This window comes from Embiotoca jacksoni, unplaced genomic scaffold, assembly GCF_022577435.1.
Source record: "Embiotoca jacksoni isolate LCO1_2020_lvr unplaced genomic scaffold, fEmbJac1.0.p SCAF_4, whole genome shotgun sequence".
Lineage (NCBI taxonomy): Eukaryota > Metazoa > Chordata > Actinopteri > Embiotocidae > Embiotoca > Embiotoca jacksoni.
Window position 1 is genome coordinate 14588454 of NW_027185392.1, and position 27942 is coordinate 14616395.

A 27942-nucleotide genomic window follows, 5' to 3' on the forward strand; every position below is an offset into this window, starting at 1 on the left:
AAAGAAAAAAGGATTCAAGATCAAATTTAAAGTCCTTGCCAATTAAGTGCTACCATATGAAAGGCCAGGGGACTATTAAAACTGTTAGATGGTTGTGATTATTCACTACAGAAGCAATCACAAAGGCATCAAGGCATTGAGGTTTTAGTTTTATTAGCATTTTCCTAACAAGAATAAAAAAAAAAAAAAACTGTGGGAGAGTTGTGCGGAAATTCCTTTTCTGCACTATATTAACAATTAATATGTTCTCTAGAGACAAAAACGGACTTGCGGGAAAAATACTGAGACCTCTGCATGCTCATAGATAGAGATGACTGGTGATGGACCTGTTGGCTGACATTTCTCAGACAAAATGATAGTTTATCAGTGTCTGCACTCTACAACCTGTGTCAGTCACTCTGGAGCAGTTTGTTTTCATTTTTAAAAGCTCCAGGACTCACCGTATATATAATAAATCGTAACAGCCTCTGGAATCACTCTGTTTCTTATCCGACTAGTCAGTGTACACATTCTTTCAGCCTCTGCCTAAAACTTTGTCTGCTTTTCAGACTAAGTTTTGTTTTGTTGTTATCCTTACCTCCTTTTTAATTTTTTTTTTTTTTTTTTTTTTTTTTTTTTTACAGTATCCCCCTTGTTTGTTGTTTGCGGTTTTAATGTTCATAGTTTTGCACATGGCGGTTTTGTTAATAAAAGGGGTCATTTGAGCCAAAGTGTAGTTTGGGGACTACTTAGCAGGCAAAAGTGTTCCAGTTGCTTTTTAAAATTCACTGTGAATCGTAGATTGCTTCATTAGTAGCATGGGAAATACTCCAAAATATAGCTTTTAATAGGTGTGTATGTGGGGAATGACTGAATAACTGATGTGCTATTGATTTAAAAAAAATATCTAATATGAAGCAATACAAACTGAACAAACTGAACAAAGCCAATGGTCATAATTCATATAAAAATGCTGGACTTTGTTTGATTTGACAGGTTTTAAAATTGTGTTCATGGTGCATAATGTTAGTGGGATTCAGTATGCGTGTGTCAACGTCTAAATGACGTGATTCAGACAAATAAATTTACTTCTTATATTTTGATTTACCAATATCAAACATAAACACTTTCCTGAAAGATACACCTTTTTACCTCCCTCTGCTATGGTGAGATACTTTCACAATTTCTTTGCAGAGAGGATGCCATAAAGAGAAGAAACAGAAGGAGCAGAAGACTTGTAAAGAGATGACATTTTAGTCAGATTAAACCAGCCCTGATCTCACCAAGGTCCTCTGTCTCTGAAAACTGTGTCTTTGTCCCCTAAACACTCACCACACGCCAACAACGCACACCAAAAGCCACTCACAGATTGTTTATATCTGTTTCCTTCTACACTCCCTCATAGATTCACTCCAAACATCCCCCTGTTACCATCATTCATACAGTCCAGTGGACTACGTGGAAATTAGAAGACACATGGAAGACATAAATAACATGTGGTTCAAACAGTCCTTCATGCTATTGTCTACACAGACAGTTAAGCCAAGTCAGGGAAGCCAAACATGGCTATACATGCACACACATACACACACACACACACACACACACACACACACACACACACACACACACACACACACACACACACACACACACACACACACACACACACACACACACACACACACAAAATGTTTTCCTAGTGTAATTAAATCACCCGGTGCTCAGCCCATGGGATCTCCCTGGAGGATTTAGAGGCCCACACTGACAGTCCCCGCAGGTCACAGGGGTAGCTGTTTTTCTTGGACATGTTTCATGAAACTGCATGTGTTCTCTCTGGGAATTGGGTCCTTTGGAAATAATTTTTTTTTTTTTAAAAAAGAGTCACCATGGTGGAGATCTGGACTGTAGACATCAGAACAAATGTTGAGCGCAAACTCATCTCGGCCCTGCATCCTAACACCACAAGCAGCATAGGTCTTTGATTGAAGAGGCTCCCAATGGGTGGCCTTGCATTCACAATATGCTAGAGGTCATGTCAGGTCTTCTCATGTTTGCTCTGTTTATGTTTTATTAAGGAGCTCTTGACAGCAATGTTCAGAGGACACAGCGAGATTTGGATAAGAGGGTCTGTTGAATTTGTCCACTTCTTGCTCCTGGGGTGTACTGAAAGCTTCTGAATGTATAACTCAAGACTGGCAGATATTTCTAAAAATAGAAATGTTTCTCTTTTGTCTAAAAAAGTCTGTCTGAGCCTTCTGCAAAGTCGACTTTTACCTATGCTGTACTGCATCAGTCCTCCAACATCAGTATTTTTGTAATGCAACTTCGAGCCACCAGTTTCAGAGCTAATACAATGCAATTGACCAACACTCCAGTCTGTGAACAAGGAGAAAGTTTGCATCAGCTTAAATTGTACTAACTTCAATGGAAATCACGTATTAAAGTAGGCTCAGTAGTGTTTTGTCAGTGGGCCACTGTTAAGTCACAGAGTTCTTTGTGCCTTCAGTGAGTGTGCCGTGATTGCATGATATATGTCAGTTCAGTTAAAGCACCATACGGCAAGTAATAACAAATGAACATGGTCAAAATGATCTTAAAATCCTAAACCTTACAGACAATTTTTTACTGATTTCTTAACACTTGACTTTCGTCGTGACTAAAGATTTCTCTTTAAGGTCAGGAAGACAGAGAATTACCTTGGCAACGTTACATAAATAGAGACAATATTGTACAGCTTTATCTATCCATTTATGTATATTTCTGTTCTTATATTTAATTTCTTTGAAAAAAAGTTTCTGTTCTTTAATTAGAATTTAATTGTGTTGTATGCAGTCTTTGTTTTTCTTTGAATTGCCTGTCTGTTTGAAATTTGTTATCAAAATAAACCTTTAATCAACTGTCAGTTACAGTGGAGGCCAACATGAGATTAAGGGATAGGGTGTCAAGACTTCATAATTCACTAAGCTTTGGGAACTTTTGTTAAAAATCAGACAATTCTGGAAAATATCTTTAGAGACAATTTATTGAAAAAAAAGCAACTTTGTAAATAGATGTTGTGCTTACAAATACTGTAGCCAAAACAATATGGAAGACCTCAAATGGACCCCTGGAGAACACCACAGGAAAAGGCCGCAGTACAGAATAATCACGTTGAATAATACAATCAGTCCATAGCTGAGTCCAAAGTTCAAATTCATTTATACAAATGAGTGATTACATTTTTATGTGATAAACTGCACTCATACCATGGCAAATAAAATAATTAATTTGGAAACAAGAAGAATATTCATACTAAATAAATTATAAATTACCAGGTAAAAATAATCTAAACACTTTCAAAAGAAAAGCTCAGAATTATGTCCAAAACTGTGTAAAACTAGGATCCAAAAAAGTCGTTCTTTGAACTAGAGCAATTTATTTGAACTGCAAGTTATAAATGTACATAAATTGTTTTAAAATACTCACGTTTGATTGTATTTAATGTTGCTGCTGCACATGATTTGAAAAGTAAATACTGCAGAATAGAGTTCCGCGGTTTGTAAAACCAATATCTTTTGATATCTACTGTAAGAAATCATCTGAAATCAGACAGGAGGGACAGTGGACTTCCTGCTGATATAGAGTTTGAAGCCCATCCTCAGGTTAGACATATTGATGACTGAAGCCCATTTGAGTCTGTGTAGCAAGCACAGGTCATTAGCCCGGCTGCTGTGGCTACGACACCAGATGGAGGTGGAGGTATATGGCTGTAGGGTGTACTGTGATCCAAGACTTCTAAACGTATAATCCATTCTCTTCTGAGGGTCCCTAACCACGGGAAGCCTCTCATGCAGCTCCACTGAATTCTGCCTCATGGCCTCTGCACCCTAACATGTTTCACCCGGTTTCACCGATAAATAAATAAATATATGACATAATGTTCTGTATGGCAATAAAGGTGTGGTAAAATGACTTCCAAAGAATCGACCCAGCATGGCTTCTTGTTGTTTATGATGTCTGTGTTGTGTCTCTGACTGGAGTCACGGTATAGATTTTTTGATGTTGTGAGTTCAACGAGAATAGGTATAATCAGATTGTCTTCAATTGGACAATGTAACATGAGAGATTTATGAGGTTAAAAGTAGTTTTGAGAAGTACGATCTCAATTGTGAACCAGACTTACAAAGACCAAGTAGAACAACTCAGAAGGGCAGTTATTATTGGGTTTCTCTTCATTTAATAATTGGGATTGTTTCAATATTAATTTGTTGTTTTACACCCCTGCATGAGTTCAGCAAGAATATAATGTCACTATTACATCATCAATGTTTAAATCCCTCAGGGAAAAGTTAGCAGGCAGAAATGAAATTATTACGCATAGCTAATAATACAAAAATAAACAAATAAATTGGGTATATTAACTGTCAAAACAGATCACTAGTAAAACTTGTTTTTACTTCTCTGTGTACTTTATGCTTCACCCAGCAGCTTTATCATTATAATATAAAATTAATGTCTTAGCACATGGCCTTATGTATTGATAACTTTGGATTATAATAATAGAAACCCTTCTGAACAATGAAAGATTCAAAATAAGGTGAGTTTTTTTTAAAGACAAGAAATACATTTTTTTCTCACACAGTTCTTATACTAAGTCTTGTATTGCCTTTGCCTTTCTTTTTATTCTTTGCTCATTTCTATTGTCTTTTATTATTATACAGCCTACATGACATAGCATTTTAAAATACTGGATTTTTAGGTTTATAAAGAGGAATCACAAGAAATGAAAACAAATTCTTCAACAATGTTTTCAGTATTTACTTTCGAAAAGGAAACATTGGTGCTTTGTTGATGCAACTAGATAAAGTTTTGGGCTGTGGTGCATCCACTTTTATATGTATACACTAAATTAACTTTTGCCGGGTGGCTAATGAAATGGTCTGTTTCACTCGAGGCTTATCTTGACACAGCCATGTAAGAAATCTCAGCTATTATCTGACATTTTCGATAGTCTTTAACATTTTTGATATTCACAGCAGTTCTGTCTTCTGCGAGAACATTCAGTGTAAACATGCACAGGAAATGGTGATAATGATGTCCAGTCATGCTTTTCGGGAAAGCCTGTGTTTGGCCTCAAACTAGTTTGACAGTTTATAGCCTTTGCAAATCATTTGAGTGCTGACACCCTGGCTGTCTGACAGTACTTAATGCTTGTGTGAATGTGCATAGATGGATCTGAAGGTTTTCTTTAAACAATCAGTCTTTAAACTACACTCTAAGTGTACTCCGACTGCCATTATTATCACAGTAAGTTGGTTAATAACATTTCAGTAAAGCTCTCAGTGAAATAAACACTATCAAAACCAGAATTTCCCTGAACACTATTTGGAGAATAAAACACTGACACCGTTTAATCGATAGGATGCGTTATCACTCATAAACAAAGTTTAAGCTGTTTGCACTTGTCCATCATCAGTCTTTATCAACTGAATGACCTCAGCAAATCTCTCAGAGAAACCCACCCAACAAAACGAACAGCATCATTAAGGCCTGCAGTTAATCGCCCATATCAGCAAACATAAAATAAACTGCTTGGTAGCCCTGCCCAGGCATGTCTGGCAGTGCCCATATCCCCCGCTTTGATCATCGGGCACAGGAAACACCAGTCAATGTGAAGACTAAGGGAGTCTGTCTACACTGAAACTAATTGCACAAGGCAAGAAGACGGGTAGCAACTTTGTAGAATCATGGTTGTAAAAAGGCTCCAATTATAAATCTGTGTATGAATAGGTATTTACATTTTTTTTTTAATTTTCATTAATGACTCATTTAAAGGTAAATATATATATATATTTTTTATTAATGATATACATTTCAGTCATAAGTTGTTACAAATCCCCATTTTGGATACATTTGGGTTGCCAGGTTGTGCGCCCATATTTGAGAAGATTAAATAAATAGATTTATGAATCAATTAAAAATAATTTAATAAAATTATTATTGAATAATGTGAATTATTCAATCAAAGTTCATCCATCAGAGAAACAATTAAACCCTTTACAAAAATGCCTTATTATAAATTATTACTACTAAATTAAAAAATATGTCCTGCACATCAGCTGCACGTTAAAACCATCTTTTCAGTGTTGATTGTCAGTTTGAAAACAAGCTTCCTGGTTTTAATTGTCTACACAGGTGGGCCTCTAAGTATCCTTTGACCCTAGGGGCCGAATACGAGCTCAATTGCAGAGGTCAAACGCCAGTTTTGCGCTTGAGGCTAATTGTTTTGAGTGGTGATTAGTTATGCATATCTAATGAATCCCAGCAATCCCAGCTAATCAGCGTGATTATCCATATATTTTTGAAAAAGCATTTTTCACATTGTTCCAATCTGTATGCGTAAATTTATCAAACTAAATGCAGCTTTTCTTTGCACGGGCGTTTATTCATTTCAATAAATTCATCAGAATACGGTATAAACCTGCTTACTACATTCAGTACACACCACAAATACACAAATAATTCAAAGCACATCAAGTATGACATCGTAGCCTCTCTTCAGAGACGTAATTACTGCCAGATGGTGTCGGTCTTCTCCCCCCCTAACCTTTGACCCTCCCCCCCCCCTCCCCGCTGTCTCACTCACACACACAAGGGAGAACGACAAGATTCAGGGAGTCACTCCCTAGTCTTCTGGAGGAGTAAAGCTCAGAGGCAGGTCATGAGGTATGAAGTGCCAGATGAGGCCGGGCAATCCCTGTGGTCTGTTAATCAACATAAAGGATAAACAAAATTTGACCGCAAAATGGTAATGCATTAATGTAAGAAGGGCTTATGAGATAAGTACAGTCAATATCATGACATGAGATGTCAATAAATATTTAAAAAAGGCTGATTATCATCACAGTACTGTCAGTGTATTTATTTATGTTTCATCATTTCATAGAGACACCTTGATGTACAGTAGTTCAATGTCCTCAAAGGATAAGGCTGGTGTTTTCTATATTTTTCTTTTTTTTTTTAACAAATCCCATTAAAGACTAAATACTGTCAGTATTTGGGGATTTCTCTATCCTGTCTATGGAAAGCAAGCTCAATGGATTCAGCATAAGAAATTATTAAAGATGGTTGAACAAAAAATTATTGCATAAAACAGCTGGACACTGTAGTAAATAACATGAACGAACAAACTACCATACTCATGGTCATTGCGATAAAGAAACATGTCACCCACTGCAACAGTGTGGCTCTGAGGTTTTAACAGTCCTTGGATCACAATGGAGGTAAAGAGGAAAAAAGCACACCAGGCTTTAGCAACACCAACAATGTTTGTTAGTCGACCAGATATCACACCAAACTGTGTCATACACCAGCATTCAACTAGATGAAACTGTGTCAGTTTCATGTTTTGCTTTGCCTGGGTGTGAAAAGTAAGGTGCCTTAGATTTAGGCACCAAAACACATGTGGTTAGGGTTAGGAAATGATCATAGTTTAGGTTAAAACAAATAATTTTCCATAACTGAAGTACGTCACCTAAGTTCCTTAACCTATGTTGCATGAGTTAAAAAAGTTACATGAGACTTATGTCACTAAAAAGAAATCCACATTGACATTAGGTTTTGTCCTGTTTTTGTCCCATCAAACCACCCCCACTCTGTTTTTATTTAGTCACATGACCTCCTTCTTCGACCCCGGTCATACATGTCTGTGCTTTTCACGCTTAGGGAGAGGAACAGCGTGACACTAACACGGTTTCCCCTAGTGGACTGACGGGTGTCTTGCACGCCTCTGTGGGATACCAGGCATTTGTTAGTTGTATACATTTTTGGGGGGTTCGTTGAAAATGTAAAACATATAGAATGTCAAAAGCTTAATGCCTTAAATGTATTGTTGAAGTTGTGTGAAGGAGAAAGACCAAGCTTTTCTATCAATGGGATTCTTTGCTACACAAAAAGCTTACAAACATACTGTGCAGCATATGTGTTTATGGATTGTCTGACTACTCTGACAGGTGCAGCTTTGACAAAGAGCGTGTGTGCACAGTATAAAAATAGATTGTTCATATGACCCTAATTGTTATTCCCCCATTTTAACATTAAAATAGAAGTTTGATTACCCTCAAGTATTGTGGGTTTATGAAGGCATTATTCCTGGCATGCAGAAACTTTTAGCTCACTGTTACATTTCATTGTTTGCCAACTCATAATTAACCACACAAACTTTTGCCTCAGACGTCGTCTCACCCTTTTCACCCTGGAGGTGCCAGGACCAGGCAGTGTCTGTTAATAAAAGACAATGTCCCATTTACTTTCAATGAAGAGGCTGCACACTGTGTGGGCGCTAGAAATCCCAATTTGTCCATGAAGCAAAATTTTCATATAGAGACAAATAAATGTTAAAAACTACAGTACCGAACTGACATAAAACCTTTATGATTACTCAACACAAACACGTCTCACATTAGCTTGACAAAAGCTCACACATACTTATTGCAACTTATTAAAAAAAAACATACACATACACTGCGTGCTTAGCATATATTTTAATAGTGGCTTAAATAAAACAAAAAAATGCATAGATTTACAGTATGTTGTTATTTTTTTTACTCAAGTAAATGATCTGCGCTCACTTTATACAAAAATCATTCTGACAAGGCGATTGCTAGCAGTGGTTAACAAAAAAATCTGTCTGTCTTAACATTAAACTGCCACTATTTTTTAACAACTTATCATTTTCTAGTGATTCCCAAACTGTGTAACAGTAAGTGAGTCTCCACCTGGTGGTATGCAACGGCCTCCCTAAACGTTCCTAAACAGTTGCACTCCAACTGTCCCATTTCTAAAAAAAAAAATTCTAATTTGATTTAATTCATGAATTTATTACACACAACAGTTACAATACATACTGCATTACAATGATGTACCAATTAATTGTTATTTATTTTTTAATATACATACAGTAAAATACTTAAGATTTGTTTCTGTTAGCCAGATTAGTACACTACTGTCATAATAATGTTATTTACTCTTTCTGATGCTTATAATGGTTTGAAGCAGATCACAACCTTCACTTTAACACACAGGTCCCAGTTCATTATCTTAAATGCATAAATGCTAAGTATTTACAAAAATGAAAAGCATCTTCTCCAGTAGTTCCGTGAGGTAGTCTAACAGAGGATTACTAATGGGCCCATTGCCCTGCATCAAAATAAAAACAACAACACTGCTAGCAATCAAGGGGAATAAGTGGAGGGATTAAGTGTTCTGAGAGCAGAGGAGGAGGGCAAGGCAGGAGGCGGTTTCAATTGAAATAGCAACTGTATATGATGGGCAGCTGAAAACTGAAAAGGGAAAATTGAAAACACAGCATGCTTAGGATTGATGGACAGAAGGTCAACTTTTGAATTCAGAATCCCATTAAATGTGTATGTATACATACGAGCTAATGCTGAAGACAGAGGTAAAGGATTTTGTGAATCTCAAGCTCATCCTCCTGTAGCTATACAGAACCATTTCATCCAGCATTCATGGTCAGTCTCTGCAACGCTTTGCTGACAGAACTATTTCCTTAAAAGACTCCTCTCACATTATTGTCTGATATCTGATCTTTATCACCTGAGCAACATCTGGAAATTGGACATGGAAACTCCATCAGTCTTTCTTGACTGAGGTTTGTTTTCTTCAGCTTTGGCTACTTGGCCTTCACAGCTGTGTTTGTAAGTACCATGCCATGTTCAAATTGCCCACAGATGTTTTATAACTCCAACCTTACCGAAGTGCAGACTGCAAAAAGTTGACCACAACATCATAATGAGGTCTACATCACACTAATTAAAAGTCTCCTTTGAATCATTGTTTGCTGGTCTGACCGACATGAAGTTATAATTATGTCCTAGACATTTGGAGGATGCACTCAAGGGCTTTCTGATACGGGGAAGGAAAGTGCGATGGGCTAAGACTCTCGCAGTTATCAGTGGTTTTAAGGTCTGTCCGACAAGAGCCAGATTGTAAGTAGGAATGTGAGGCTGTAACTGCCCTGTCAAAGACTCCACTATCAGTCACCCTGTCGTCTGAGAGCTCTGTGCATGTGAACATTGTAGGCACTGGGTCTGTATGCTAGAGTAAGAGTTTTAAAATTAATAGTAACACGTGTCCTTTCAGCTGTCAAACTTGCATCTAATACAGCTAAGTGTCAGCTGGGTTTAATTCAGAGTTAGGAAAGTGTATAAAGCATGCATGGACTTAAAGGTGCACTTAGACAGAAGTATGACCTTGTATTGTTCGAATGAATCAGATCACTCAATCATCTGCCTGTATTCACCCCAAACAGCCAATGTACGTTAGCTCGCTGCTCGAGGTCTGCATTTAACACTGCTTTGGTAGGAAAGACTTTGGAAGCTCTGCTGTGTCAACATCTGACTGTGTTCATGTTCTTTTTGTGCCCTTTTGGTGGCAGGCCAGCATTATTGCAAGAATAGTGTAAACTTACTTAAACTAGCCGCCGATAGAGAAAATGAGCCAGCGAAAGCTTGAACTCTGTTGGATCAGCCGGAGGAAAGCACGCTCTAAAGTCTGCGCTGCCACGATTGGTTATTTCACTGCTATTCAAGTCATCCCTATTGTCATCATCCCACAATGTAACAACCAATCACGGCAGAGCCTCCCTACCACTGATCCACGAGTTTAAAGAGTACGAGAAGCTTCTGACCAGTGTCGGCGCGCAAGAAAAGGTGACTTTACACCAAACACTAAGGGCTGGCGCTGCATATTAGTTCATTCCTATCTTATATCTTTGTTATATTTTTAACGAATTAAATTGAGGTTGTTGCTGCTGTTGTTGTTTGAAACCTCCATGTTAGGTAATTGCCCAAACTTTTCTTCCTCCTCTTTGGTAAATGTTTTAATGCAAGGTCTCCATTACAGTTTCAAAAAAATATTTTTCATTTTCTTAAAGTGAATTTTATTACTAATACTGGTACAGGGGCAACATCAACTTCACACAGAGCAGAATCATATAGCCAAATCATTCTTTCAACCTGTAGCATTTAGCAAGTTAACAAACCAAACAGGCAACATGTCTACTCATATCTCCTACAAATGTTCAGCATGATGATGTTCAATCACATTCCCACATTTTTGAACAGCCTTACCTCGCCCCTGATTTCAGCTGGGAGTGTTGATGCCAGTGAGACCGAGTCATCAGTTGGAAGCGGCTGAGGAACTGTAAGGTGCTGTCTGGTTGGAATGCATTTCTGAGACACGAGCCAGAAAAGATTTATTATTCTTAAATTCAAAACATGCTGGCACTGTACAGTTCACAGGAAGGCTTCTGCCCCTGTTTGCTCTGGTTGGGAAATGGCCCTAAAGTACATCACAAAAGATTCAATGGCAGCCATTTAAATTCACTTGATATGCTAAATATTCAATACTGCCGATGTGCTGCTCTACTTACAATGCCTATAAAAAGTATTCACCTCCTTGGCTGTTTCACCATTTTGTTGCTTTTATACATGAAATCATGATCAATATAATTTGGCTTTTTTTTACAAGAATTTGCACACAAAAAAAACTAATATCAAAGTGAAAACCGATTTTTACAAATTAATGTCAATTAAAAAAAAAATACAAGGTAAAGTAAATAATTGCATAAATATTCACCCCCTTCAGGTCAGTATTTAGTAGATGCACCTTTGGCTGCAATTACAGCACTGAGTCAGTGTGGATATGTCTCAATCAGGCTGGCATAGCTGGACACTGCAATTTTTCTCCATTCTTCCTTGCAAAACAGCTCAAGCTCTGTCGGGTTGCTCGGGGATCGGGCTTGAACAGCTCTTTTCAAGTCCAGCCACAAATTCTCGATTGGATTGAGATCTGGGCTTTGGCTGACTCCAGAACATTCACCTTGTTGTCTTTGAACCATTTCTGTGTAGCTTTTGCTGCATGCTTGGGGTCGGTGTCTTGCTGTAAAATAAATCTTCTCCCAAGTCGTAGTTCTCTTGCAGACTGAGTCAGACTATCCTACAGGATTTGCCGATATTTTTCTGCATTCATGTTCCCCTCTACCTTTACAAGCCTTCCAGGGCCTGCTGCTGACAAGCATCCCCAGAGCATGATGCTGCCACCACCATGCTTCACAGTGGAGATGGTGTATTTTGTGGTGATGTGCAGTGTTTGGTGTTTGCCAAACATAGCGTCTAGTCTGATGGCCAAAAAGCTAAATTTTTGTCTTATCAGACCAAATACCCTTCTTCCAATTGACCTTGGAGTCTCCCACATGCCTTTGGGCAAATTCCAGGCGAGATTTCATATCAGTTTTTTTCAACAGTGGCTTTCTCTTTGCCACTCTCCCATACAGCTTCGACTGGTGAAGAACCCAGTCAACAGTTGTTGTATGTATAATCTCTCCCATCTGAGCCACTGAAACTTTTAACTCCTTCAGAGTGGTCGTAGGTGTCTTGGTGGCCTCCCTCACCAGTCTTCTTCTTGCCCAGTCAATCAGTTTGTGAGGATGGCCAGCTCTAGGCAGATTTAAACAAGTGCCATACTCCTTCCATTTCTTAATGATGGATTTAACTGAACTCTGTGGGATGTCCAGTGAGTTGGAAATCTTTTTGTAGCCATCTCCTGACTTATACTTTTTCAATGATCTTTTCTCTGAGTTGCTTGGAGTGTTCTTTTGTCTTCATGTTGCAATTGTAGCAGGAATACTGATGAACCAGAGCCTGGACCTCCCAGACAGGTGTTTTTATACTACAATCACTTGACACACATCAACTGCACTCAGGTGATCTCCAGTTCACTAATTGTGACACTGCTGGCATCAACTAGCTGGACCTCTGTTGAATTAGATCAATCACTTTAAAGGGGGTGAATATTTATGCAAACACTTATTTTACACTATATATTTTTAATTAATTGACATTAGTTTGTAAAAATCTGTTTTCACTTTGACATGAAAGAAGTTTTTTTTTTGTTTGTTTTGTTTTTTTTAATTCTTGTCAAAAAAAGCCAAATTATATTGACCATGATTTCATGTATAAAAGCAACAAAAGGGAAACATCCAAGGGGGGGTTGGATACTTTTTATAAGCATTGTACAATTTGATCAATGGATAATTTCTGTGTTGTCTGATGTGTTGCTTTCATTTTAGTTTGTCTTTTCAAGCAAGATCTAAGTCTTTACAGTCCGGAAATCAACTTTTTGTCTTTTATAATTCTAATGAGATAAGAAAGGGTAGCAAAAATCATTAACTGGACACAGTTTGGATTTAATCCTGTTTTTTGACTTAGTATCTGATTACTCGCTGGTGGATGCTACATGGACAGCACAGAGCCTTAGTGTTCACCTGCTGATGACGAGATTTACATCACTCAGACCCTCACGGACCCCCGCTGGTTACTCACTGACAGGGAAAGTACAGTACCATCTTTGTGGTCTTAAGGAAAACGCTCTGTTCCAAAGATAAGAGCTCCGAGAACCTTGAGTTAGCTGCTTCTGCAGACTTAGCATTGTCGACTTGTACAAAAAAATCACCTCCTGTCACTTACTATTGCATTCACTTTCAGAAAGCTCAAGGCCATAGTGAAGAAAGTTTCACGAACTTTATAACAGACAAACCAGCAAGAACACAGACTTCTCCAAAGGCTCTTTTCATCAGCTGTCATCATCACTGCTTTAACAAAGATTCCCTCCTTCTAATCAAAATAGTCTGTTGTTATTATATTGATTGATTCCAATGACGTCAAGTGCTAGCACTAATCAGACTATTATGAAATTCCTGATTCCGGTTTTGTTTTCTCTTGTGCTGTAACTTTTTGTTTGTGTGAACCATATGTCCCAAATTAATAAAGCCAGGCAGTATACTGAGCCCTCTTCACTCTGTCACTGCTTGTCACAGAAGGATTGGCCTCAAACTTATTCTCTCCCTCCCTCTCTGTCTCTTCCCCTCTCTCCCTGTATCTCTCTCTCTCTCTCTGTTCTTTCTGTTTTCACGCAAGTGTCCCAGTTAAGAAATTGCTTACATCCCACTCAGTCTGGGGCTGGATTGAAATTTCCCATAGGGTATGTACCAATATGCAGAGAGCACACTTCGACAGATGCCATCAGAGAACAAGCATATGAATTACCAGGCAGCCTGCCATCTTTGAGTTCAGACAGAATGGCATTAATACCTGATTACGATCCAAACAACAACACAACAACAACATGAAAGCCAAAGCAACTGGGAGCAGGTAAAGGTTTCATCATTTATATATTAATGGATTTAATAACAAAGACACCCCCCCACCCGAAAGTTAAAATGTCATAGAAGCTGCCAACAATCAAGGGACTTTGGAAAAAAAAAAAAAAAAACATGGGGTAAGAAATCAGATGCCGTCAGCAAATCACATTCCAATAAATTAAATATTTGCCACTGCTGACCATAACTAATTCAGAAGCCATGATATATTCATGACTACAATTAAAGAAAACACGATCCCTTTAATTTCAAATGGCTGTAAATATTGGCATTACCCAATTAAGTCACATTTGACTGTAGGAAAAGTACCTGCAAATGAACCATCCTAACTGAAACTATATTTTCTGAGGAGGAATTCAAGTTTCATTTACAGATGAAAAAAAATCATCAGGCTTGCCACTGACAAAAATAATTGTTAAACTGTAAGTGCGTTCAAGGCATTTTATTCAAAGCGTTTCTGAATTATTGCTATTTGATAAAATGCTTACTCACATTTTTTTTAACTCAACTTCAAGCACTACAGTAAATACAATTATGTTGTATTGATTATGTAATTATGGTGAAATCTGTTTATCTCTTCATAGCCTGTATTGCCATATACTGTGATCCAAGGCGATTCACAGTAAAATAAATGTTGCTTTTTCATAACAATAAATAGGACGTTTTGTGCCTAACCCTGACCAAATCTCAACTAACAGATTCAAATATAGTGATATGAATATTTTTTGTAAAGCTGGCGTCATGTTATTTAGTTTGGATGATTAGCCTGTGATGCAAATGCAGCTCCACATCAGCAGTGATGTCTTAGTGGTTACAAATAAAGTATCACAACTGAGTATGTCAGAGGACGTTCAGTCAACGTCCTTTGACCCTGAAGGTACCCTCAGGGCCACAGTCAATCAGTGAGTGTCTGTATGTATGCCTGTGTGTATGTGCATGTTCTGTATGTGCATGTTCCCACTTTCACACAGATTTCTTTTTCTTTCATCATATAGTGAATGATCAGTAATACATATATGATCTCTATCGTGTACATAAACCAACCCTCTGCTGCTTATCACAAACAATGTATTTGCATTACTGTAAATGAATGAACAAATAACAAAGGTTAATATAAGTAAATATATTTGCTTTATTTCCAGCATTTACATCCAGCTTGTATTTAGAGAAAATGTACTGAAAATTAACTAAAAGTGGAATTTAAGGTGTCTTTGAATTCCCAAAGTTAGAGTAAGATTACAAATAAAAGTTTAAAATTAGTTTTAAGTTGTATTTCATGTTTACAAAGCCAACTAAATCCATCAAACCTTATATAAAATTAATACAAATGACTTTTTGTCAAGAACAGATTTATTCTAGATTTCCACATCTATTCTGTGAACATTTACCATTGTTAACGAATTTATACAGAATTCTGCCAGATATAGCCGGAGTGGCATATGAGTTTTTTAATCGAATGGTTTTTCCTCTTTAAGGAGATGCTGTGTCAGCTTTTTGGCAGTTGCAAAAGACAGATTGTGGCGACTGTGATAGCCCTCTTCCTGCTCTCAGCCCACATCATGATAAATGCTCCATTTTGAAATCCATAATGGACACTGATGTACAAGCACTCTTCTCGCTTGACATTGAGCTGCCTTCTTACATCAGTCAGGCATCTCGTCTTAACCCATCTCTGTCTGGGATTTGTTTGTTTTGTTTGTTTGTGTACAAATGAAACCCATCTACTTGTTTTTTTTTTTTTTTTAATATTTTGTTATTTAAGTAATTGGAAAGTGAAGGGAATCCTGATCCAGACTTACCCACATTTTCTCTAACTTTTATTGAACAGTGATTTTCCATGTCTTACACCTAAAATAAATCTTTACAATGACGCTATATCTGAAGTTCACATGTATTGAACTTCTGCTGAGTGGGATGTGGTTTGGCCACCCACACAGTTCTTAGTCTGTTACTTTAAAGTAAAGGCTGGCTGATGGTTAGCTTCCACTTCCCATCTGAGTTCCCCCCTCTCAGATGAAACAAACATAACATCACAACATGGACACTGACTTCCTCATGCCTTCCTCCCTCTAGTCTAATCTCTGCTGCCTTTTGTGTGAGGAAACAGTTGCATGTAATGTATACAAGACATAATGCCAGTCAGAAGGGATTGAAAGAGAAGGTGGGAGGGATTTAAGGAAAGGGGCAGATTGGAGGGGTGTTGGGCTCCCAGATGCCCCTGCCCCAGTGCATGTATGTGTGTGTGTGTGTGTGTGTGTGTGTGTGTGTGTGTGTGTGTGTGTGTGTGTGTGTGTGTGTGTGTGTGCACGCGCGCAATGCTGTGCCTTGGAGATGACTGTCAGCAGGCGGTGCCTCAGAGAGAAAGGAGAGAGGGGGGTGATGTTTCCGAAGGGGGCCCAGTCTGTTACCAAAGGGAGGTGGAGATTTGCTATCCCACCCAGTCAAAGTGTCTCACTGGTGCTCTGACACACACACACACACACACACACACACACACATGCAGAGATACACACAACCTCTCTCACACACACACAGACATACTGCAAACTCTCCACAGGAAACTCTGAGCCATAATGTGAAGGCATCTCAGAGCAGACGGGTGCACTGCTCAAACCAAGTGGGATACGGTGCGGCTTTGATAGTGCGTTAATTACTCATGTGATGTGATACAGATGTCTGGGGGCTTCAGCTGAAAGTTTGCCTGACGGTTTCCAAGGGGGCCAGGCAGACATTTTAGAAGCGGTAGGTGAAAACCAAACGTATTTATTATTTATGGATAGATCAGTTTGCGTGCTGTCACAGATCCCAGCAGTGTCATGCTGATGCTAAACTGTGATGCTACTTGAAGGGCTGGCTGCTAAATAGTTCTTTGTGTACTTGGTGACAGCTGGGACTTTGAACAGGAAGAACTCTGGGCTATAAGAGTTGCCTCTGCTGTGACATGATGAAGGGGGGCTTCACCATCAATCTAATAGTTTAAAACTTTATTTACTCTTTACGAGCAGTTTTGTGAAATGAATTACTCTGATTTTGTCCAGAAAGTTTGCTGTTTTTCCTGTTAAGAGGAGGAAGATTCAAGGTATAACTATATCTTTTGCGTTGCAGATTTACACCTTCCTGTGCTTTTTATCTTAACTTTTAAGCCTGCATTGTAGAGCTTACTGAAAATCAGCCTCGCAGCACTTTTTCATGGCTAAAATAAGCTCCTAACCACATGTCTAAACCTTTTGAAATTAGAAACAGAGGGAGAATGCAGAACTGAGGAAATCATTCACTGCAAACCCACGCATGGGGCTCATTGTTAAAACAGCGCAAGGAGACAGAAAACCTGACCGTGTATCTGCAATATTATTGACACAAAGACATAACCGACTGCTCCTTCTTCCAGGAATGACTGAGAGCAAAATAGATGCCCAATGTGCTCTGCTGATGCCTCATCCTCATTGTCTGACTGTAACTGGTCCTGGCATCTTCCATCTGTGCCCCCTTGGCAAAACCTTTTTGAAGTCTTGAAGATGTTGTTAAACTTCGTCATAGCTTTTGAAAGGGACAGTAATGCTGTCAAACTTTCTTATGCCTGACTTATAATATTACACTTTGTTTAGACTCTGCTGTCTCTTCATTTTGAAGAGAGAGCTGTTGAAGTTGCTGGAGTTTTTTTTTTAACAAGCGTGCATTCTGAAAATTTTCCACCTGCTTTTTCTTTTCTTTTCTCCCCAGTGATATATTGGGACAGTCTTTCAATCAGTGGAATCAAAGCACTCGATGTGTTCCATAATGGGCACCCCGGCTGGGCATATGTTGGTGCTAATGGCCTGTATGGCAGCCAGAGGAATGTGCCAGATAAACAGAGCTGAAGCAGGGGAGGACCCTCTCCCCAGCTTTCTCGTCCACTCCACCCTGCAGCCTCTGGGTTTCTCCAGCACTGTCAGTCCGAGCACGGGGCCCGGCCTCCACCCGGACGCCCTCGGAGCTGATGCACAATCTGGTACCGGCAATGAAACTGTCGTAAAGAGGCCAGTGCCACCTCCGAAGTGCCTTGTAATTACCTCTATTAACAGCTATTTTAAGTACATCAACACCATAATCTCCATCACGGTCTTTGTGGTCGGCCTGGTCGGCAACGCCACTCTGCTCAGGATTATATACCAGCACAAGTGCATGAGGAACGGGCCCAATGCCCTCATTGCCAGCCTGGCCCTGGGCGACCTTATCTACATTTTCATTGACATACCCATCAATGTATACAAGGTACAGTTTTCACTCTACTGCTGCATGTTTATTCAAAGTCTTGACCTTATTTTCGTAGCCAAACTGCTGAGTGACAAGTCTGACTTTTGACATGATAAAATGCAGCAACAATAGAGGTGATACGCACAGACAAAGTGGAATATCACAGACGGGAAAAGGGGGGGGAAGTGGGAAAGGGGTTGAAGGGAGTGTGCAAATAGACGGGAAAGTGTAATCAGTCGGATACTGTTATCTTTCTCGCGTGGGCAGATTAGCGATGAGAGGAGCAGGGATATGGCTGGTTTAAATAAACACAGGAATCAGGCTGTAGTCACACATGCTATGGCCTTGTATTGACCTGAGGTATTAGTCACTGACCCTTATCTAGAGACATTATTTAAAAAAAACACATCTCACTGCTCCTCAAAAGAAAAAAACACGTGTGGAGTTTTTAACTTAGTTCTTCAGTAAGGTGCCATTTGTAGGTTTATTTTTATCCAAATAGAAGTGAGGTTAAAAAGTAAAAAGGTAACAAAGACTGACACTGTAGTGTATTAGTGTGAAAGTTTCTCTGTTGGATTACTTAATTTCTGTATTTATGAGCAGTACTGAAACAACAGGAAAATGTTTAATGGGAAAAAATTTAAATCTATATTTAGTAGCTGTCCACTGAGTATCAGTATATTTAATAAATCTGTCCATCAGCGTGAGAGTAATAGCTGGTTTCAGTTTTGTGGGACTCACTTTTGTTTACTTTTGGACCTCTTTAAAATATGAAGTGTTTAATAATGATGAATTGTCAGAGGGTTCCTGCCTTGGTTTGATTTATACCAGTAAACACATCCATGCTTTAAGTAATAATAAAGAGTGATGGCGAAACGAAGTGATCAGTCAACCTGATCTTTTAAGCCCATTATAGGAGGTCACTTCACAAGAGAACAATGAGAAAGCCACCTGGTTAAAATTAACTTGGGACTTTGAGGGCAAAGTGACTTTGTAGTCACGGCAACACATGTGCAGAGCGGAAACAAATGTCTCACTGGGTGAGCAGTTTGTGCACAAACAAAGAAAAGAGCCACGTCTACACTGCTAAAAACCCCCTGTTCTTTTCCTCAGGGCAAGGACATTGTTTCAGAAAAACAGTTTTCTTTGTTTTGATTTGTTGAACTTATGTTCTGTGAAGGAAAGGTGTCATTTTACCTCTTAAATGGCAAAGTAAATGACCTTGACTTATTTTACCAAAGCAAGGAATATGAGAGGAGGTTGTGGAAGTGACTGAGTTAAAAAGTGACAACATGCTGATTTATTATTAAAGTTTAATTCCTGTATTGAGAGTTCTTTTGTTTACTGGAGATGTGAAAGTTATGCAAAAAGTTGTATCTGCTCACGAGCTCCATGTGGTTCATATCAGATCAAACTCAAAGTGTCAGTAAGATGACACTGACAGGTCTTTAATGTGCCTTAAATTGATCTTATGAATGCATAAACATATGTTTAATAACAAAAATTCATTAATTGCAAGCTCCCAAAATACATGTGAAGACACATTGCTGATACATTAACAAAGCCAAACAGTGATTTAAAGAGCTGAATGTGATGAATGTTGAACAAAAAATGTCGTTGCAAATGTGATTGAATTCCTGTGAGACGCAGTGGGCGTTCATGTGACAATTATATGTTTTTCCTCCAGCTCCTGGCGTCCCGCTGGCCATTTGATGACAGTGGCTTTGGCTTGTGTCTGTGTAAACTGGTGCCCTTCCTACAGAAAGCCTCTGTGGGCATCACAGTCCTCAACCTGTGCGCCCTCAGTGTGGACAGGTCAGTACTGTCCCACTGTAACTGCTCAGTCACATTAAGAGCCTCCACATATGAGGCTGGGGTCTGAAGGCCCACGAAGGTCCTAATGGAGTTTGAGACCTGTGGACTCTTTCACAAGAATCTTCTATTCTGGGTTTGTGCATGTGGTTTTGGTGAATTTCATGTGACGTCAACAGGAAAGAATTCATTTTCCATTTATTGGTGGACAACATGTCTGTTTCTCCTAAAAAAAAACATTTTTAGAAATGTTTTTATGGTTCCGTAGAGACATATGAAAAGCAGCAACTTTTTACTAAAGTGATTGGATCAAATCAGCCCCCTGTTTGTACAGACACTTAATGATCCAAATATGTTTTTCCCAACTTTAAAAAGCAGATACTGTTGCACATAATTTAACAAGGCAGCCAAATTATTGGAAAAAACATTAAACAAATTAGATTTGTCAATTCATTTCCTATTTTACTCAGCATTAGAGCGTCAATTTAGATTCATTTGTCCCAAATATTTTCATGTAATATCATTGTGCTAACCTGGAGATGCGCAGATTCATTTAGACTGTGCAGCGTCACTGGAAACTTGTGTATTTCTCTGCTTTTTTGTTTGTTGCTTCAGCATTTAAAACCCATTTGATGAACTTTTCTTTTTTTTTTAGATGCTTTTTACTCCTTTATGGAGCTATTTGGAGTCATGTATTTTAAATGCAACACTGAGTTTATAATACATACAGTATATGCTCTGAACACTTTATTTGTGATGTTAATGTTACTGTATGTTGATAGCAGGTCCGATTTTTTTTTTAATAGTTCCTTAATAGAAATTCCATAATGAATAAATGATGATCTTGAAGTGCTCAAGCTCAGTTTCAGTATCATTTCACTGTACACAACTTTAGAGATAAAAGGCTCACCTCCAAGCTCTGAATAGGTTCAAGTAGGCAGAGGATTTTAATGACCTCTATGATGAGAAAAAGTCAGGCTGCGGTGCAGTACTGTCATGTTCAATAGCAGATGCTCTCCATTTGTTTCCAGGAAATGTGTAGCATTTCTTCGTCTGTGTGTGTTATGAACGTACTTGAGTCCCTTTTGTATCTTTTCAATGTTTGGAGGAAGAGAAAAAGGTGGATACATTACCACTTAGTAAAATATAGATGCCGCCATGTTGTTCAACAGAGAAATTCAAATGTGTCATGAAAAATATATTGTTTTTGCCATAAAATCTTGATGCACAGTTTTACTAAAACATTTCGACAAGTGGTTTCCATTAATGAAACAAACAAGCAAACAAGAATTCAGTGCATGGGAAACACAAGCCAACAGACAGACCTCTCTGCCAACATGGGCCAGTCTGTTTGGAGGCTTCACAAAAATATAAATATTAGATATTTAAAATAAACAATTGATCATCTCTCCTCATGAATTCTTAACATTTTGATATTCTTTGCTGACTGAGCAGTTTGTTGTGTTTGGTGTGCTGCCATGCATAACGGAAATGTTGTTAGATTTGTCAGTCAGGAAAAACAAAGAAAATGATGACTTTACTGATTTCTATTGAACAATGGAGCACTAACTGAACTTTTGCAGACCTGTTTAAATTAATAAACTAAAAATTTTTATTCATGTCACATTCAAATAATAGTATCTATCTTCTACTGTCCTATTTTTTTATTTTTTTATTTGCATCCTAGGACTGCCAGTGCTGCTACTAACTCCACTCATCTTCCACTTAATCTAATTAATTTAACACGCGCAATCATTATGTTATGCATGCACAAAGCCTGATTCCGATTGTTAACTTTGAATCCTTCTGTGTCACAGGTACAGGGCTGTGGCCTCCTGGAGCAGAGTGCAGGGAGTGGGCATCCCTCTCCTCACAGTCATTGAGATATTGTCTATCTGGGGGCTGTCACTCGCCCTGGCGGTACCGGAGGCTGTTGGTTTCGACATGGTCACCTTCAACTACGGCAACAACACCATACGCACTTGCATGCTTCACCCCAAGAATGACTTCATGAAGGTGCTCTATTAGCATTTTATTATCAGTTTTGGATAAGAGAACAGCAGTTACATGCTTTTCTGTTTCGTTGATTAGATTTGGTCAGAGCCCAGATGTGCTGTGAAATACACTGTGGTGAACATTTGTGCAGAGGAGATGTAGAATTTTGTGGAGACAAAACATTAGTGGACTGGTGAGATAGGACATCATCTTAAATGCACATGTTGTTTGTTTGGCCTTGGTCAGTGTTTTTAATGGACAGTTGGCACGCTCATGTGCTATTTTGATCATATCTGGAGATATATTTTTATGGCATCAATACAGCAGTAAAACTGAAAACATTTCCTGCTTGTGCAATAAATAATTGAAATCTTTAGCATATATAAATAGAAAATTAGAAAACTAAAGCACAACCGTGATACTTGAGGGTGTGCCACTCCACCCAAATTCCCGGCAGTGAATACTTTGAGTGGAGTCAACAAATAAACCTAGTCTACTTACTCTCTCTTAGTGACTGTGGCTTTTTCACATCCTTGGAACACATAATTGATTGCAGGCCAAGTGCAATTACTGAGGCCTGGGGCCTCAAGCTGAGCCACATGTGCGACCCACTCCATACGCACAAAACTGAAGTAATCTCTCCCGGGTATCAATACAGCACTGCGGTGTAAGAAACATACACCTCGTAACACCATTATAAAACAGCAATGAAGTAGCTCATTTTGTTTTATTGAAAGAATTTCACACCAAATTTGTGGGAAATGTTTTGTCAGTACTCAGGATATGATGCCAAACTCTAGAGTGGATCTGCAAACAAAAACATTCAAAGAGGTTGTGTAACAAGGTTCAGTCTGAATCGTTTTGAAACTGTGATGTTTTTAAAGAGCATATTTAACATATTTTTAGAACCACAGACAATGAAACACTCTTTTTTTATTAAGTGTAATTAAAACTGGTTTAATTTCAGACTCTGCTACAGAGTGTACAGATCAGCAGTCACGTGGACTTCATTTGCACTGGAGTACAGGGGCAGTCTGGTAGTGGATTGGTCTGGGACAGGTTTAATTACAAAGGCAGGGATTCTACTATCACACCTCATCAAGACTAATAAGTTCCAGTTTACTTCTAGATAAAGATATGATTTCTCATTTAGACTTTCAAGCCCCCACAGCAAAGGAACCTTAGGTGGAGAAAAATCAGTTAAAAAAATAACAGAAAATTGAAGTCTTACAAAGTAGAGGGAAGTATTAGTCAATGCAACTGATGGCATTACTTTGGTTTTCTCTGTGTAGTTCTACAGAGATGCAAAAGACTGGTGGCTGTTTGGCTTCTACTTTTGTGTACCATTGACTTGCACCGCTGTCTTCTACACTCTGATGACCTGCGAGATGCTCAACCACAGGAACGGCAGCCTTCGCATCGCCCTCAGTGAGCACCTTAAGCAGGTTGGACAATACTTTTAAATAATTAATAAGCCTTTAAAGTCTAATAAATTGAAATATTTCTGATTGTGTCAGTCAGTTATTAACAGTTCATTTTCCTTACTTTTCCTTTTGTGCACACAATGCCTTCTGCTTTCTTCTTTTCTGTCTGCAGCGGAGGGAGGTTGCCAAAGCTGTCTTTTGCCTCGTCCTCATCTTTGCCCTGTGCTGGTTCCCACTGCACCTGAGTAGGATTCTGAAGAGAATGGTTTACTACCAGAATGATAAGATGCGCTGTGAGCTGCTCAAGTAAGTTTCTGGTAGAAAAACCTACTTCTGTGCAACAGAAGTTCTTCAAAGGTCTATAGTCTAAAGAGTATGAGTAATGGGCATGATACTGTTCCTCTGTGGTTTTGATGTTAGCTGTCACTATTCAGTTCAGGTTCTTACCTGTTTCTTTGAAGGCTGAGAATAGTTCAGTATTATTGTGCTTCCGTGGGAAAACATGTCAATTTGAAAGTACAACACTGTTTTCAGAAAAGTTGGGACGCTGTGTAAAATGTAAATAAAAACAGAATGCAAGAATTTGCAAATCACATAAACCAATTTAATTGAAAGTAAAACAAAGACAACCTATGCAATTTTGAAAAATGAGAAATTTTAATGTTTAATGCCTATAGCAATTTTCAAAGACTTTGGGACAGGACTCACAAGACAATGGAGATGTTGTGTAATGCTAAAAAACAACAACACATGATTGGGTATAAAAAGATCATCCCAGAGAGGCAGAGCCTCTCAGCAGTGAAGATGGGGAGGGGTTCACTGCAAGACTGCGTGGGAAAATAGTGCAACAATTTTTCTCAATGTAAAATTACAAAGAATTTGGGGATTTCGTCATCTAATAATAATAATAATAATAATAATAATAATATCATGAAAGGATTCAGACTCAAGGATTCAGGAGAAATCTCATGCAAGTGACAAGGCTGAAAACCAATATTGGATGCTGTGATCTTCAGGCCTTCAGGCAGCACTGCATTAAAAACATATGATTCTCTAGTGGAAATCCTTTTCTGGGCTAAGACACACTTCCACAAAACATTGTCTGTGAAAACGGTGTGTCACTGCATTCACAAATGCATTATTTTTTATTGTATTACACAGCGCCCCAACTTTTTTGGAAACAGGCTTATAAATTTGTTTTTGTCATATGTTAATATAATTACTCTGGTTGATTGTTCCAGACCTTTTTATCCTAAAATGCTCCTGAAATAGCATCCAAATTGTTTTAAATTACTCAGTGGTGCTCTTTAAAAATAATAATCATCCTTTCTTTATTGTCTATTTACAGTTTCCTTTTGGTCCTGGATTACCTCAGCATTAACCTTGCAACAATCAACTCCTGCATAAATCCTATTATCCTCTACTTTGTCAGCAAGAAGTTCAAAAACTGCTTCAAGGTATAGTACTTCCCTATCACAGATGGATATAAATGCATGTAACACACACATGCATCCTTAGCTCACACACACACACACACACACACACACACAAACACACACACACACAACTTTCATATTTAGTCTGGCTAGTAAAGCAAACAGTGAACTCAACCCTTATGTCGATGACTCAGGGGCTGTGATGGCGATGACATTCCATGACCAACATGTAAAAGCAGTCTGATGATTTATGTAGTCACTTTACTGGCTGAGGTCACACACCGCAAACGTCTGTCAAAAGGAATTGGGATTGAGATAAACCATGTCTCATGTTTGCATGTTAACGGAGTTGTGGGAGCCAATGAGAGACGAGCTCCACATATGGAAACTCTTCTACGTAAACACTGCCATGTTAAAATGTTGTCTTTCCTTTCTTCACATGTTCTTCTAGTCGTGTTTGTGTTGCTGGTGTTACTCCGACAACCAGCTGAGCAGCATCGGACAAATGAACGGTACCAGTATCCAGTGTAAAAGCCCCGAACCCAACAACCTCCACACTGACCGCAGCATCAGGAAAGACAGCAACTGATCTCTCACCAGAGGAGTATTTTAAAGCTTTTCAGTGTCCCCGGCAAGTGTCTAAAATGCAACCCATAGTCATCCCACAATATATACATCAAAAGCATACTTTTCTCAAACAATAGATACTCTATATTAGGGCCACTAAAGCAATACGAGTTTGGCAGGGATGGATGAGGAACTGGAAGTAGAAGGAACAAACAATGGATTTGGTGTAGAATGCTCTGAAGCTTCCTGAGTCTTTGACAGGCCAAACTTCCAACGCAGAAATCCTTCTGTTCCCACACCCATGGACGCTGAGAGAAGGGGGAGAGCAGGATGAGGAGGAGGACTCTTTAAAGGGATGCAGCTGAACGCTGACTGTAACTTACTCTATCAGCATGCTATTCCTGTAAAGGGCAGCACTACTGGGAAGGATGGACCAGGAAGGAAAAAGCTGACTGCTCGCTGTCAGAGGGGATGATGAGAGATGAGTGTGCGCCGTCCCCAGGAGTTTGCTACTCACCAACGATGAAAAACAGGAAGACATGTCACTGACTCGAGCAACAATTAATTTTCCATTTAACATGTAAGTGGTTGTACAGTGTATTTTACTCCTACTCATTATTCATCGAGCTATTTTGTGGTATAATTAGAAGATGTTTTGAATTTCAGCTGCTTCATGTTTGACGCCTATTCATTGAGAAAAGGGATGGAAAATGTCTCCCAACAAAATGATGTATCTCTACATCAACAGAAACATAATTTGAGTTTAATTTGAACACAGTCCACAGATTTTCACGCCTCTGGTGATCCAAAAATTCATTGAAGACTCATATCCATTGTCAGGATATAAATATAAGTAAAACCCTCTAAAACGGCATTGCAGATTTTCAGAGCATATGAATGAGGTACAAATCTGTATTTTCATATCGCATGTCAAGCAAATGATTAATATGAGGAAGGTTAATGCATCATAGAAAGTCTGATATCACCAGACCAAAAATAGACAAGAACTAACTTTTTTTTTCAATAACACTGTGAATTTAACAGTAAAAAAAAAAATCACCAGTTGTTGTGACATTTATGCTTTTATAACCCATGGAATATAGATATATATGTATTTGACCACTTTTATAAAGTGTTATATCGCAGTAATGTTAAGAATTTTACTCGGACTACATTACCTTTGTAAGGACACAGGAAGAGGATGTTTTGAGTAATGGATGACACTCAAAACTTAAGTAACAATTTATCGAGGTAATATTTGCTTTGTTGTCATCAGTTTGATGAAAAGAACCCTCTCCATTGTTTCAGCGTTAAATATGAGGCTACAGCCAGCAGCCAGTTTGCTTACTTTAGCATAAAGACAGGAAGCAGGGGAAAACAGGTGGCCTGGCTTTGTCCAAAACTAACGAGATCGGCTTCCTAATTATCACATTTTATCTTTAGTCCTGCAAAAATGTAACTTTAATGGGAGGACAAGTCTTTGGGATAGCTGACGGATGATACATTCACAACTTCAAAATATAGTTTGTTCATTCATAATGATTCATCTTCCACTTTTATACATATAAAGAGTAGAGAAATGTGGGTGTTTAGCCTTTAAAAATTGTATGAAGGCCCTTTTGATGAAGTCAGAGGAGAAATCAAAGTAAAGTAATAATGTACAACTTTTGCCTTTGAGTAATTAGTAAAGTAAGATAATAACTTTTTCAAGTCACACAATTTAACGATCAATTAAGTGCATTTTTATGGGGGGTTAAATCCTGGACTATTTATTCGCTGGGTGCAGTTACTTCCTGAATGAGCTAAGCTAATGTAAACCTACCGGCTGATGGCTGTAGCTGTATATGCAATGCGCAAACATTGAGACCAGACCAATCCTCTCTGCTAACCCTTGGAAAGAAAATGAATAAGAGTCCTACAATGTTAATCAAATAAATGTTTTAGTGTCAGCTACCAAATGACTATACTGCCTTACTCGAATTGATATGTGAATATATGTAAACCTGTGTGAGTTTGAATGTATACTAGCATGTGTGTGAGTGTATGTATAATTCCTTGCACTTCTTTGGTTGGAGTGTTTTGCACACTTGTGTACAGAGGAAAAAGTGGTGTCTGTGCAGTATTACTTTACAAGTATTCATCAGTGGAATTCTTATATTTTTGTTGTCATTGATTTAACATGTTGTTGCCGCTGCTTATACCAATAAATCAATTTCCATCTCCAGTGTAAGAAACGAGGAGGTTTATTTTGCTGTCATACTGGTTTCTCTGAGAC

General features: G+C 38.5%; 1 protein-coding gene across 1 annotated transcript; it reads left to right on the top strand.

Moving 5' to 3' along the window:
* The first annotated feature begins 16740 nt into the window (after positions 1–16740).
* On the top strand, positions 16741–27901 carry ednraa (endothelin receptor type Aa). Its single transcript, XM_069166755.1, has 8 exons — positions 16741–16942; positions 17921–18451; positions 20121–20248; positions 22063–22261; positions 23533–23685; positions 23837–23970; positions 25013–25121; positions 25552–27901. The coding sequence occupies exons 2-8, from the start codon at positions 17966–17968 to the stop codon at positions 25687–25689; spliced, it is 1347 nt and encodes a 448-aa protein (XP_069022856.1). The 5' UTR covers positions 16741–16942; positions 17921–17965; the 3' UTR covers positions 25690–27901.
* Positions 27902–27942: the final 41 nt, after the last annotated feature.

Excerpts from the sequence above, each read along its gene's own strand:
- ednraa (XM_069166755.1), top strand. The coding sequence starts at position 17,966 with ATGTGTTCCATAATGGGCACCCCGGCTGGGCATATGTTGGTGCTAATG. Across the intron at positions 23,686-23,836 it reads TCAGTGAGCACCTTAAGCAG|CGGAGGGAGGTTGCCAAAGC; the intron begins GTTGGACAATAC and ends TTCTGTCTGCAG. Across the intron at positions 25,122-25,551 it reads AGTTCAAAAACTGCTTCAAG|TCGTGTTTGTGTTGCTGGTG; the intron begins GTATAGTACTTC and ends ATGTTCTTCTAG.